The sequence below is a fragment of the Aethalodelphis obliquidens genome, unplaced genomic scaffold (genome assembly GCF_003676395.1).
Source record: "Aethalodelphis obliquidens isolate GAN/ISIS:26980383/991018 unplaced genomic scaffold, ASM367639v1 scaffold37, whole genome shotgun sequence".
NCBI lineage: Eukaryota > Metazoa > Chordata > Mammalia > Artiodactyla > Delphinidae > Aethalodelphis > Aethalodelphis obliquidens.
The window spans coordinates 14,518,508-14,532,675 of NW_020837981.1; the positions used below are offsets into that span (position 1 = coordinate 14,518,508).

At 52.6% G+C, this 14,168-nt stretch overlaps 1 protein-coding gene across 13 annotated transcripts in view; it reads right to left on the minus strand.

Annotated features, from left to right (window-relative positions):
* Positions 1 to 14,168, minus strand: part of COL13A1 (collagen type XIII alpha 1 chain) — a 144,225-nt gene that overhangs the window by 9,455 nt on the left and 120,602 nt on the right. For 11 of the 13 annotated variants that reach the window (XR_003437902.1, XR_003437900.1, XR_003437901.1 and 8 more), the window contains 7 exons: positions 13,960 to 14,004; positions 11,270 to 11,311; positions 10,268 to 10,294; positions 9,239 to 9,319; positions 3,759 to 3,812; positions 2,517 to 2,570; positions 1,449 to 1,484 (listed from right to left, as the gene is read on the minus strand). Coding sequence is in view for 5 of the 13 variants with exons in the window: in XM_027130036.1 (XP_026985837.1) it covers positions 1,449 to 1,484; positions 2,517 to 2,570; positions 3,759 to 3,812; positions 9,239 to 9,319; positions 10,268 to 10,294; positions 11,270 to 11,311; positions 13,960 to 14,004 (339 nt within the window). In the remaining 8 variants the exon portion in view is untranslated. The other 2 variants (XM_027130037.1, XM_027130039.1) reach the window with 2 other exon arrangements.

A 14,168-nucleotide genomic window follows, 5' to 3' on the forward strand; every position in this document is an offset into this window, starting at 1 on the left:
CGCTACCAATGGGGGGACTAGCTTTGCAGCCTTCAAATGCCCAGTGCCTCAAGCCAACTGAAAAAGTCATAAGAGATAGGTTTAACAAGTGTTAATCGAATTAACAAAGAACACCGGAACACTTTAGACATAAATTAGAAAGGTTAGTATGTCAACTGAGAGGTGCAATGATCAATTATTTCAGTGGCCTAAATTCTTGGATGCCACAGTAACGAAGGTGGGCTTCCCAGCCTGCGTGAACAGGCTGGCCCATTTCTGGAAGTAGGACTGTTTATTCCAGGGGTTTCTAGACTTGGGCTCCCCATGGACAGTCTGGGAGGGTCGCTCTGCCTCTTCCTTCTTGTTCATAGGATATATGGGACAGATTGATTGCTTTTGACCAGCTGCCAGAAAGGAAAATTTAGGAATATGGAAGCGTTCAATAAATCGATCTTAAATGGAAGAGACTTGCATTGATGCCAGATATAAACGTACAGATTCTGGCATGTTCTAGCCATAAACACGGCTATCGTGTTCAAAGATCAGCGGAAGGCCTGGGTTCTGGAAGCCACCTGCTCTGTCTCTAACAGTCCTGGGAACTCAGAACATGTTATCATAGTTCAGGGCCTCGTTTCTCCATCGGTTCGTCCCACTCCTCTTTCACCTCTAAGATCCTTGGGTATTATTCCCACTAGAAGATGCTCTTGGGCTTCTAGGGGACGTGCATCCCACTGAGAACCCCTGTGATGAGGCAGCCAATGAGACGTTCTAGAAGGGAACCCCAAAGTCATCCCTCGGTCAGATGTAGTGGGATGATCTCTCCTGGGCACAGAGGTGCCACGTGTCATGTGCCATCAGGTGGCTGTGGGTGCTGTGGACGGACACTCAGCAACTGCGTCCTGGTGAACATGGCAGAAACCAAAGGGGCAGCTGGGGGCCTCGAAAGGCACGATTTGTTTCATAGTCCTGCCGATTCGTCCCAAGAGCAATAATGGCTGGGATAGCTTTTTAAAGGGTTGGCTGTGTACAACAGCTGTCTGCTTGTTCTTGGAACTGGGATTTATTTTCTCTCTCACCAGTGGCCTGGGATGCCTGGTAAAACTAAGTGTCAGAAGACTAGGACACAGCAACGACGGATATAAAAATACCATTTAGGGGCCCATTATCAGGGCAACCTAGAGAGAGCCGGGCACGTGGCTCCTGTTACTGGACGGCAATGCTAATCTGATGGCTGCCCTGGGATTCAGCCTCCCCTTTCCACGCGGAAAAATACATGCTGCAATTTCAATTAGGTCCCGGGCTCCCTGTAATGCTATGGATGGAGCCCCTCACTATAAAGCCTTTTAATTTAGGATGATATATCAGGAAAGACTGTATTTCCATGTTGGGTCAGGAATCCCCAGTTGGTCATTCCACCTCACCATGATGACATTAGTAACCACAGCCAAAGTGCGAGGACTCAGACTCACCCGGTTTCCTTTGTCCCCGGGTGGTCCGTGTAAACCCTGCAGTAAATCAGAGAAACGAAGACAGGTTAATGAGAAGGCACAGGATGGCCGTACCGTCCTTCCTTCCAGGCTCATAAAGCTCTTTACCGGTGCCTAATTCATCAGAGACGGGCTTAATTATCCCCATTTTACAGAAGGGGGGCAAAGGAGAAAACTGCTCAAGGAACTTGACCTAGAGACAGATAACGAGTTATGGGTAAAGTCAAACACAGTTCTGGTTTTCTCACTCGGCACCAATGCCCTGGCCTGCGGCCGAGTTCTTCTAGATGGTTCGTGCTGAGGACACAGTCTGGGTGCAGAGACCTCTCCTGGAAGGGCAGGGATTTGCATGGCTCTCCCACCAGCCGCTTGCTAGAAAAATGACTCCAAAGCTCCCGAGCCCCTCTTTTCAAGGTGCTGGCTGCTCCCCTTGTCTTTAGCTGGGGAGTGGGCACGAGGCAAAGACTGGCCGGAGGTGCCTACTTAGCCAAAGCACAGCCGAGCATGGAACCCACGAACAAGTGTATGGCCTTCAAGCGGGTGGGAAACCAAAGTCCTGGCTCTTGTAGGCAGCCGACTTCTCTAAGCCAGCAAGGAGACGTCGGCTGCAGATGGAAAGCCAGTCCTGTGGGAAGCTGCCCATCTCAGGAGACGTCTCCTTGCCCGATGGTGATCTGGACCTGGTTCGGTCCCTCCTCGAGGGTACGGGCCGTGGCACATTCACCTGTGAGACCCCCGCTGCCTTGAGCACAGAGCCCTGCAGCGGAAGGTGCTCATCTGTGTTTGCTACAGCCAGTTAGACGGTGCACACGGCTGAGGACGTGGTTCCCTAACAGGGGCCGTGTGCACCAGGGTTCGCCTCTAGTGGTGCCCGGCGGGGAAGTTCTAGAGCGTGGGCTAGTGGCTGTCGGCTGCTTCCACCGCCACAGAACTGGGCAGTGTCGCTTGGCCCTGGATTTTCTGCCCCAGGCTCTGGGTGTTCTGTTTTGGCAGTGCTTCTGGGGGGGACCAGGGCAGGTGGAGAGGAGCCTCTGAGCCCACGAGACTTACAGGAAGCCCAGCTGCTCCCGTTGGTCCTGTCATCCCAGGGTCGCCTTTGCTGCCCTGAAACCGGAGAAAGAACACATAAGCCTTCTCTGACATGGTAACAACCTCCCGTCAGCCATTTTCTGTTTTCATACAAAACTTGGGAAACCTTTCCAGTCTCTTCAAAGAGACACCCCCCGCCCCCCCAACAAGGAAGCGAGGGCTGGGTGGAGGGCGGGGTGAAGGTGGGGTGACTGCTGAGGACTCTGCCCCGAGGAGGGGGCCTGGAAGCCTCTCTCACCCTCCCTCCACGGAGCCTGGCCCCCCAACGCGCTTAGGAAGGACTGGACAGTGGGGGTACAAGTTGGCCAGAGGCAGAAGCGGTGGGGAGAACAGGAGCAGGAAACGGGCACGGACAAGGGAGACGGGGGCGAACGGGGAGAGGAAGAGAGCTCTGATTTCTCTTCGAAGCTGTGTCACCCCTCGGAGCAGCCACCCTGGTTCCCCAAGTGGCTGGTGATCTCAGGGAAGCCCACGCCTCTCTCCAGAAGCTCCCCACCCTCTCCTCCCTCCCCTCTGCCGGCTGTGGGACCCGAGAGCGTAGCGATAGAGCCCCCGGTGGCAGACGGCAAGAGGGAGAGCTGCTCCCGCGGGCAGAGAGCCCAGCAGACGGCCACTCAGAGGTCCGGCACCCAAGCCGGGCTGCCAGCGACCCCAGGCCCCGCGGTGCGGAAACCGGGCGAGGCTGGGAGGAGCCGCCGCGCGGAACTCTCCTGCCTCCGCCCGCCGCCCTGGCTGCGGGAGACGTGACCCCTGGCAGCCGGCCTGAGGCACAGGTCTCCTGGCTCCTCGATGTCTCCCAGGTTTTCTAACACCACCTGGCACTCTGTTTCATGCCGTATCCCTAAATCACTGCAGAATTGAGGCGTGTCCGGTGACAGCAGGGCCTGGGGCCTTGTGTGGCCCCTGGGACCGATGCCAGGTGACCGGAAGCTGAGTGAAGGAAGCTCTCCAAGTCTCTGTCCACTTGTAGCTACAAAATGAGCACCTCAGGCCTGCCTGCCACCCCATGGGCTGGGAGGGTCATCCAGAGAAGACATGGATGAGGTGCTTGCTGGGTCGAGGAGGGACGGATGGGGGCTGAGATGGCTGGCTGACGCGGTGGCCCTGTGGGCTGTAGGCGCAGGGGCTGAGGACCCGAGGCTGAGAGGGGCAGCAGGGCCCCCTGTCCTGGTGGTCCAGGCTCCCGGCTCGCTGAGCACTCACCCTCTCTCCCTTTGGTCCCGCTGGGCCTGGAACTCCAATTGGTCCTGGAGTACCCTGGGGAGGTGAAAGAGCGCAGAGGTGAGGGTCCTGACGCCGAGGGGAGCCCCGGGAGCCCCGCACGACACCTGGAGATGAGCAAGGTCCAGAGGCCCAGTTTTCAGGGTTGGCGAGGCCAGGCTTGTTCAGGGCGGTCACTGGACTGGGCCGCGTTCCTGTTTGGGTTTGGGGGCCTCGGGGAGAGAGCGCCTCCCCGCTGCCTCAGAGCCAGATTTGAGGAAGGTACCCCTTTGGTTTCACAACCAAGCTTGCCAAGGCTGAAAACGGCAGAACAGTTGCTTAGTTTGCTCCCAGAAGCGCTCGGGAGGGAGTCGACGCCATCCCGGGGGTGGGGAGGCCGGGGGCTGGCACCCCTTGGCTGACGCAGCTCCACATGCAGCGGGAGGGTCTTCATGCCACAGAGACCGATGCAGACGCACACACAGAGCCAGGCGTGGGAGGGTCATTCCGCCACCGCCCACTCCACCCCCACTGTGGGCCCTGGCCCTGGCCTTCACCCTCCGGCCAGGCCTTCTGTCCCCATCCCAGGCCCTAGGGAACAGGCTGGATTGGAGAGTGGATTAGTATGCTTCGGATGTCTGCTGACACGGGCCTGGCAGGGAGGTGTGTCCTAAGCACTCCTGACTCGGGGCTGCAGCCCCGGGGGGCAGCTGGAGCGTCAGAGCTGTGTTGATTAGAGACACAGCAGGGCTTGCTAAGGCATAATTAAACGTCTTCTCCAGGTTCCTAATTTATGGCCCGACTAGACGGAGTCTATATTTCCAAGCTTCCTATTGCTCTGCCTCGGTGATTATATTTTCTTGCTCAGGACGTGAGGACTGGGCCTGCGCCTGTGGGCGGTTCCCGGTGGTGCTCCGAATGTAGCTGTGATAGGCAGGGCAGGAGCAAGGTGGGGAAAGGCTGATTTACTTTACATGAAAGTAAAATAGAGGATAAGCTGTTCTCGGTGGCTCCTTTGAGGGAAGAAGGAAAGCTGTGGACATCTGTGACAGTGTCAGAATAGCACTCTGGAGTCACTGGCCAGCTTCAAGTCCTGCCTCAAAGGCCTACAACTGTGCTATTGGAAAGTTTCTTGGCTTCTCTAAGGATCAGTTTTCCCACCTGTAAAATGGGAATAATAGCATGAGTGTCTGCTTCCTAGGTTGCGGCCAGGTTAGAATGGATGAATACATGTCACACATTTGGTGCTGGGCCTGACACCTAGGAAGTGTCCAGTAAATGTCCTGGCAGGGTAGGATCACTCTTCCCATAAACATTTTCCTTTAAGGTTGTGTTATTGATTTTATAAGAAAAAAACCCTTCAGGTCCAAAGAATATATGAACGTGCACTGCTCCCCTCTGTCCAATATGAAGGAAATAACTAGTTGAGAGGAAAGTCATGGTTTCTCGTGATTCCAGCCACAGATAATGCCCCTAGCCCAGACTGGCCACCTGGGAAAGGTGTGCTAGGTGCGAGGAGGATGGAAAGAAAGGGACTGTGGTGGGGGGCAGCTGTGGTGCCACAGGAAGTGAAAGGTGTGGTTGTGACATGCCATCAGAACACTGAGCTGGGACTCGCCCGTGTGCTCCTAAGTGCTACACCTGCCCTCACCCATCAGTGCGGTCCCCACCCACATACACACCAGACTGGTGGCTGCACAGGACTAGAAAGCCCTTGTGGGCAGACAGGAGATGGACAGAGCTCACAGCATGAAGACAACACAGCATGACGGGCACATACAGACACTGTTGTGTTTGGTGGGGATGAGTCACGGCCCAAAGCCCTAGGGCTGGGGTCCCAGGCTGAAGTCAGCACTCCTTTAGGAACAGAGTCTTTGCTGCTGGAGCAGCCTCCCACCCCACAGCCAGTGTTCTGGAAATTCAGATTTGAGGACCCTGGGTGCATTCCACAGACAGGGAAATTTAGATGGAGGCCAGCTGTCTTTGGTCAAGAGGCGTGAATAAGCACTTGTGACCTGAGCACAGATGGTACTTCCTGGTGTTGGTGGTGGGATGAGGCACGCCTCACTGAAGAAGTGAGGCCACAGCAGGACAGACGAAAGGGATTACAGGCCAGGGGTGGGGTGGGGGTGGGTGGGTTGAGGGGTAATGGAGAAGTGACACTCACCGGTGGCCCAGGCCTGCCGTCCAAACCTGAAGCTCCCTGGACAAAGGGAACAGTTTGACCAAAAGAAGGGGAAGGGAGGAATGGGAGGGAGAAAAAGGGACCAGGGAGGGAAGAGGTGAGTGAAGCAGTGACTCTGGACAGACATAAATGCTGGTAATTAAACAAAATGGGAGAAATAAGCTTGGGAGGACAGGTAATGTATTCACATGAAAACCAACAAAAAACATGGAGACACCGAGTGCAGTGTGGCCAACTGCTGAGCAAGCTGGGTGGAGACCAGTGCAGGTGGCCGTTACGATCCTCTGTGCCCCCTGCTCCCCTTTCTCCTTTCATCCTCTCTCAGAAACCTCTCTTCCAAGGGATTGCAGTGTTCCAGGGAAAGAGATATAGAAAGTAAATTCATGGAGAGGCGTCTGGAACCAGAGCTAGTGCATCCTTCCCAGGACCAGTCTTACTTGGGGAAGACACGCCTACATGGCAGGTGGGGCCCAGGTGAGGGTGGTCTTCCCAGTCTTTTTTGCATACTGTTGAGGCGAGGCCACACTGGGGGACCCCAGAAGGCTCAGCATTGAATTACAGCATTGAAATCTGGGCAGAAGCTGGCCTACTTCAACTTCAGCTAGGTGGGAGGAGTTGGGGCCTTGAATGACAATACTAATGATGCCTGACATTTCTCTGGCATTTTACAGTTTGGAAAGCTTAACACAAAGTCCATTCATATTATCCCAGACAAGGCCTCTTTTATAGAAAAAGCCTTTAGGGGCAGCTGACTGGGACAGAGGTCTAAGGCCATGTATCCCTTGGAATGAACTGTCTGGCAGGTGGGATGCTATTAAGACCCACTCACTATGCAGCATCCAGTGATATATACAGTGGGAATTAGAGTTCTTGTTCCAATGCTGGGCTATGATGCTGCCCCTACAACCCACCTAGGAGAACAGGGGTACAATTATCTGATGATATCAATAAGACAAAGCAGGGAGAGAGCAACTGGGACATTCTAGGCCAATAAGGACTGAGTTCTTGAAATCTGCTTCCAACTGAGCCTCAGAAACGAGCCTAGGCCTCAGGATTTTAAAGGTGGGGGAATACCCCCAGGTAAGGGAGGGCAGGGAGCCGCTTCCTCCTGGGGGAAGGGTGTTGGGTAGCAGGACCCTACAGGGCCTCGCTTCTCAGTCTTAGGACCACATAATTCTGGGACCAATCTTGCTTATGGCCTAGAGAGTTGTGGTTCTCAGACCCAGCTACAATGTCAGAATCTCCTGGGGTGATGTTAAATAATACAGATGCCTGGGCCCTACCCCAGCCCAATTCAAACAGAATATAGCATACTTGGAAAGCTCCAGGGGATTCCAACGTGCAGCCAGCACTGAGAACCACTTCTGTAGGGCAAATAAGAGGAACGCAGTAGGATGTACCTGGAAACACAGGCTGCTGCTCCATGAAGTAAAACACTGAGGGGAAGCCTAAAAACAGAACTTTAGCTAAACATCCATATACTTTGTCTCTGCAGCGTTAATACTGAGTTATCTTGAGAGGCCTGGCACAGAGGGCATGAACTGGAGTTTTGGGGGCCATACGTGGGCCACTGACATATTTTCTATGGGTTGCAGTATTGCAGATAATTTTGATTTAATATTAGAAAATGAGGAGATATCCCATCAAATGCCAGATGTGTAGCTTCCTTAGAAAAATTAGAATACGCAGAAATACTGGACCCTCATTCCCCCAAAGCAACAGTCTGCTGAACTGAGTAGGGCTGTTACCACAGTCCCCACCACTCCTTATTGTCCGTCTGACGTCCACATTAGTTGCCCTTTATGAACACTGCTTGCTCTGTTGTTTTCTTAAGCTAGCCAAAGCACTTCTCTGTACCCGTGTCTCTATCAAAAGTTGACAAATCAAAGATAGACTGGGTACTTTTTCTTTCGTCTGGCGCTTTCTTTGTTTATATTACCTGTATGGTCTTCATTTCAACCCCTGACTGAATTCCCCAATGTTCACTAGGGTTATTGGAGCCATGAAGGTGAACAAGGAGAGGTTTGTGGTTGAGTGGGGGTGGGCAGGAAGGCGCTTTAACAGTAAAGAGTACTTAGTCATTTTGGACACAGCTTAAGACATGGGAAAGTGTCTGCTAAAGTCATCAGTCTACTGTAGTCTGTCAAGCGAATCAGCTCCTTAAATATTCCCACATTTGATGCACTAATGAGGTGTAATCATACCTTTTGTTCTTTCTCTTTGGTTGCTGGGATTACATTAACCAGACCTTCAAACCCTGCCAAGCTGGGGCATCTGGGCTTCCCATCATTCCTCTGCTTTTTACAGCTTCCTGGGGGTGGGAACTGGCCTTGTGCCCAGCACAGAGGAAGCCTCAGTGGCTGGAAAGAGGCCTTTGCAAGGCTGTGGCCTCAGTGAAGGAGCAGCCTCTGGTGTAGCCAGGCCATCGACTTCATATGTGACCTCAAGTGACTCAATTTTTTCTCTGGACCCACCAATAAAATGATTATAGGGAATCCTAAAGTCCCTTCCAGATCTTGAAAAACAAACAAGAGAAGAGTGCCAACCTTACTGGGGTGTGAGGGAGGATGGAGCCCAGGGCTCCGGGATGGGTGGTGGGATGCGCTCACCTGGAGACAGGTGAGGCAGTGATGAGACCATCAGTCACTGGAGCTTGGGGCAAAGGAATTCGCCCAGTCCAGGCCAGACATCGGGAGATGCAGACGCCTTCTGAGCAGCCCCCGCCCTGACCTGGGGCCTTTAGCTGAGATCAGAGATCTCGGGGAACCAAGATGTGAGTGGCCTTAGCCTGCTGGGACCGGAGGATCTGACTTTTTGCAAGCTTTTCTGCTGTGGCCAGTGCTTAAGAGCAGAGAGCAGGGGCTCTCTTGGGGTCTGCCTGGGAAAGTAGGAGAGACATGAATACTCTACTGTCCCAGTGCTCCCAAGTCCTGTAAGCTTGGCCCCAACAAGGGCAGATTTTTATTGCCTCAGACAAGCACAAGTAGGGCCTAAGGCTGTTCTCGGGCCCCTTCTGGCTCCCAGCTGGGTCCTCCTTGGGGTGGGGGGCTTTGTCGTATTCAGATTCACATTCCTCCAGAACCTAGGCCAGGGCCAGCCCAGAGGAGGCCCTCGGTAAGAGAGTTAGAGCCTACGGTCTTGCCCAGGTGGGAAAGCAGAACCCCACGGAGCTCTGGAATGCTCAGAACTTTAGAACCTCGAGTTTTCCAGTGGCCTTCTCCCAGGGCCCTGCCCAGCACCTCCTCAGGACCGCCCGGCCAGGTCCCTCACACCAGTTTGCCGGGTCCACGATACTTACGGGTAATCCCAGAGGACCTCGGTCTCCTTTTTCTCCCTGGATGCCCTTCTCTCCTTTTGCTCCATCTAGCCCTGCTTCCCCCTGAAGGAAAGGGAGATGGGCGAGATCACAGAAGGGCATGGCCCAGACGACTCATTCTTGCATTCTGGGGTCCTGCAGATGGGGATGGGTGGTGGGGAGGGATGGTAGATAGAGGAGGGAGGAGGTAGAGGTGGCTGACCCAGGGGTGGCAGGCCGGGGACTCCAAGAATTGCTGAATTCTTAGCCTGGCTCTGCCTCAGTTACAGTCAGTTACTACAGAATATCTCTGTGGTAACTCTGAGGTCCCCAAAGGGAAAGGGGATGGCAGGAGTAGAGACAAACCCATAGGTCAGTTCCAGGTCAGGCTTTGGCATAGATGACCATTTGCATAGCAGAAAAACTGGGACCCTGCAGATACTGGATGGCGAATGCCTGAAATGCCACCGCTGGAGCTCTGAGGCTCCCACACTAACCAGGAGAGGAAAGTGCCTAGCAGTCCCCTGGAGAGCGCCAGTGTAGGAGACAAGGGCTGTTGTCATGCCAGCAGCCTCCAGCCCCTCTTATCCATTTGAAACGCTGGGGGTGGGAGCTGGGAGAGTCCCAGGCCGGAGTCCAGTGGGCTTGGTCCTGGGAAGGGGTCCCTTGCTATGCCACCCTCTGTCTGCCACCTATACTTCAGGGTGAGTGAAGGGTCTGGGGCAGGTTACGTGGAAAAAGGATTTCATCACTGGCTAAGAATCTAACCTGTCACTCTGTAGGGCTGATTGATGGATGGGAAAATTCTGAATCCAAAGCCTGCCCAGTGTCAATGATGGATGTTAACGGGACCATAGGACTTTACTCTGTCCTAATGGTACCCCACTGGCTGAAGCGTCACATGATTTCGTTTAGGGAAGGGGTCAGCTGGGTCCCCTGTCTCTGAAGCATCTTCTCTCTTTCCTGCCTTCACTGACACAGCGCCTTCCCTCACCCCCTTCACCCAGCACCTGTCACGTGATCTCTTCTTACCTTTGGTCCAGGAATGCCTTGGAGCCCCTGCATTTGGAATCAAAACAAAGCATCTCTGGTTAAGTCGACTTCCTTGTCCACAGGTTGGACCACAAAAAAGCAAGGGCCCTGTACAAAAAAGTACAGAGCCTGGCCTGGGGCCCCTTCCCAGGAGAGGTAGAAGGGAATGCTAAGGGGGGTCCACCTTAGGACTTCCTGGGGTGGGGTCTGAGCCAGGCTTCCCCAGCCAGGGACTGAGAATCTCTCTGTGGCCCTCACAGCTGACTCATGAGAGAAGATTAAGAGTCTCAGGAAGGCAAAATTCAGAGGGAACACAGCAAAAATTAAATAATATGTGCAAAGTGCTTAGAGTAGCATCTGGCGCATAATAAGTTTCAATATACCTTGGCCACTGTCATTATTACTACCACTACTACTACTACTACTACTTGTACCAGTGACAATGGGTGGCCCGTCACCACGGGGACTCTGAACCCGGCAGAGGCAAGGACCAGCATCTGTTGGTTTAGGATGCCTGGGGACCCTCGAGGCCCAGTGCATAGGGGTCCCTTTAAAGGTGCCTTATCATCTGTAACCATGGAAAGGCCAATCCAGTGGGGCTGGTTTTAAATGGGTCAATTTCTATTTTAATCCTGGTCTTCTTGCTGGCTGGTAGCAGGAATAAAAGAGGGAGAGGAGCAGATGTCTGATGGCGAAGGGCAGAACCGAGTGACAGAATGACTCCTACTCCTGCAAGGAGGGACCAGACCTCGGGGCTGCCATGCCAGTCAACTGTTTCTGGGAAACCGGGCGCTGCCCAGGCTCCTTGGTGTCACAGAGACGATGCCTGTTTAAGGTGGGAGGGAAGAGGAGCAGGGAGGGGCTTGTGGATGTGAAAATCCCACCGTGGAAGGAGGTGATAGTGACTTAAGGTTGAGGTTAAGCCCAGTGACTGCCATGGGGAGGGGATGTTAGGGGCCTAATCACAGTGGACTGAAACATAGACAAGCCCTCCAAACTTACCGGAGGTCCAGGAGGTCCCTCTGGCCCTGGTGGCCCAGGAACCTAGAAGCCAAAGGGAGACAGTTAGCCCACCCCCTGTTATACTCTAAGGGCTCCTGCCTTCTGCCATAGCCTGGGGTCCGGCTAGGGACTGCAAGGCCGAAGGACAGAACTACCAGCCCACAGTCTCCCAAACAAAGGCCGAGAACAGGTCAGAAACTCATAGCACCTCATTAGCCTGCAGTGTTTCGAAAGAACAAACAAACATGGCCATGAAATATGCTCAAAATGCCTATTCTTCTGGATGTTTTTGAAAAACCAGAAAATCTGGCCGCCTCAGGCTCTTGTTCGTGCATGGCAACAGTTGCCTGGAGCTCAATGAGAGCTTTCCCTTCCGGCTGGGGCTTGAGTTCCTCGGTTTACCTCAGTCCTCACCACTCCCTATTATTATTATTAATTATTTTTTAATATTTTTTATTTTTTATTTTTTTTCAGTATGCGGGCCTCTCACTGTTGTGGCCTCTCCCGTTGCAGAGCACAGGCTCCGGACGCGCAGGCTCAGCGGCCGTGGCTCACGGGCCCAGCAGCTCCACGGTATGTGGGATCTTCTCGGACCAGGGCACGAACCCGTGTCCCCTGCATCGGCAGGCGGACTCTCAACCACTGTGCCACCCGGGAAGCCCTCCCTATTATTTTTAACCCAGACTTCTTGCATTCATTTGTTGCATGCCTGGTCCCGGTTGGCATTTGGGTTTGAGACCTTTAGCTTAAAGGAAGAGAGACTGGTTGTCTGGAATGGGGGGCGACTGAGATGCTTCCGAAGAATATTCCTCAAGCTCCCCAGGTTTGTAACAGACAGGATGGGGACTGTGGGTCTCCGTTTCTCTTGAGGGCAGGTTAAAGTCAAAGAGATTCGGACTGGACAGAGAACACGAAGGAACCCAGGGCGGTCTTCCTCTCTACGGAGGATGCTGTGCAGGGTAGATTCTATCTCTGGTGAAGGTGGACATCCATTTCTCCACAGTCAGCCACCCAAGAGGCAGGAAGGAGACCCGCCTGCTCTTTTCTGAGCCGGTCCCCCCATTTCAGCTTCTGAACTCTCCTTGGGCACCTCACCTTCCCAGGGACAGAATCCCCTGGAGTGTGGCCAGCATGGGGACCCTCTGCCAGGTGACTATAAAGGGAGCCTCTGCACTGGGCAGACAGGGAATCCCTGCTGTCGCTTGGACAGGTGGACTTTTTAACTCCATAAATACTATTGTCTCCTTGCAGGGAACTCAATCTTTGGAAACTCTACCTTCTTAAAAAAAAAAGTTTACTGCTTTTTTTCTTATTATAAACAAGTAATTCATATATCTTGATTGGGGTAGAGGTTATATAAATCTATGCATGTATTAAAATTCATAGAACTGTCAAAAAGTCAATTTTACCATATTATCATTTTACTTTATGATAATTTAAAAATAAAAAATTTAAAGGAATACAAATTTACTAACATATTAGTAAGTTAAAGAGAACTGAAAGAAGATCTCTGAGTAATGCTAATAGTTTGCTTTATTTCCTTCTACTACTCTTTTGATGCATAAAATGTATTTGAATGTCTATACTTACGACGATATCATATATATATAAAATTTGGTTCTCTTCTCTTTTTCACTTAACACAAAACCCACTTTTCCGTGTTTTGTATGTTCCCCACAAGCCTCGTTTCAATGTTGATGTGTTATTCACTGACTGGAATAAAAATGAGTTCCTACCTAGCCAGGGCTTGGAGCAGGGCTTGGCGTGAGGAAAGCTCTCCAGCACGGGGACTATTATTACCATTAGTATTTTGTGGTAAGTTATTTAATCATTTCCTTCTTGTTAGAAATGCAGCCTGTTCCCAATTTTTAGTTTAAATACATCTGGAAGGAACATTTTTGCATATTATGCTTTTCCTGAGTTTCAGAGCATTTCTTTAGGAGCCTATCCAAATAAATAACATACATGTTATATAATCAGGTCTGTGTTACTAAATGCAGATGGGGTTTGGTGACACTGAAGGGTGACCGAGGGTTTGGTGGTCTCTCTCTGTGGTAGTGTCTGGGTGGCCCAGGCCCTTCCACCAAATAGCCTCTCCCTCACATATCCTCAACCTCTGTTGCTCTCCTGGCTCTTACCCTAAGCCTGATTCCCTCCCCTGTTAGGAGAAGCTGGCTTCCATCCTGACTACCTCTCACTCCACTGTTCCCTTAACCACCACACTTTTCAAAAGAATAATGCCTCTCTCTGGAAACCCTACCTCTGGAGCTTCTAGGCAAACTCCTACAGAGTCTTCAAGACCCTGCTCCAATGACCCATCTTCTGGGGTGCTCACCCGACTCCCTGAGCTGCTGCCATTCTAGTGCCCACAACTGGGGACTGTTTGCTGCACAGGGATGGTCTTGTTTTCCTGTCTCCAGGCTCTAGCACTGGAATGGAACATGGCAGGTGCTGTGTGAATACCGCTGAGGGACTTGATGAATGGGAAGACCGCGGACAAGACCTGTGGGTCCTTGCTGACCCCTGAGGTGCTCAGGAAATGTTCAGCTTCCTGCACTCCTCCTGTGCCAGGCAGTTGTGAGTTTCTTTCTAGAGCACGGAAGTGATGTGCACACTGGAGAGACTGTGGTGTGACAAGGTCCCTGTCAAATAATCCCTGTGACACAAGCCGCAGAGCAGGCACAACCTACCTCCACTCCTGGGTCACCCTTCTCCCCGGGTTCTCCTTTCTCTCCCTGTGGGCACAAAACAACACGGCGTGGGTGCCAGCACTCAGGGGATCCTGGGAAAGACACCCTCAAATCTGTGACAAACCTGACCAGTACTAGACTACGCCTAGATATCAGCAAGGACCACCTGGGAGGCTGCAGAGGTAGCTGGCCTGAAGGACGAAGGCCAG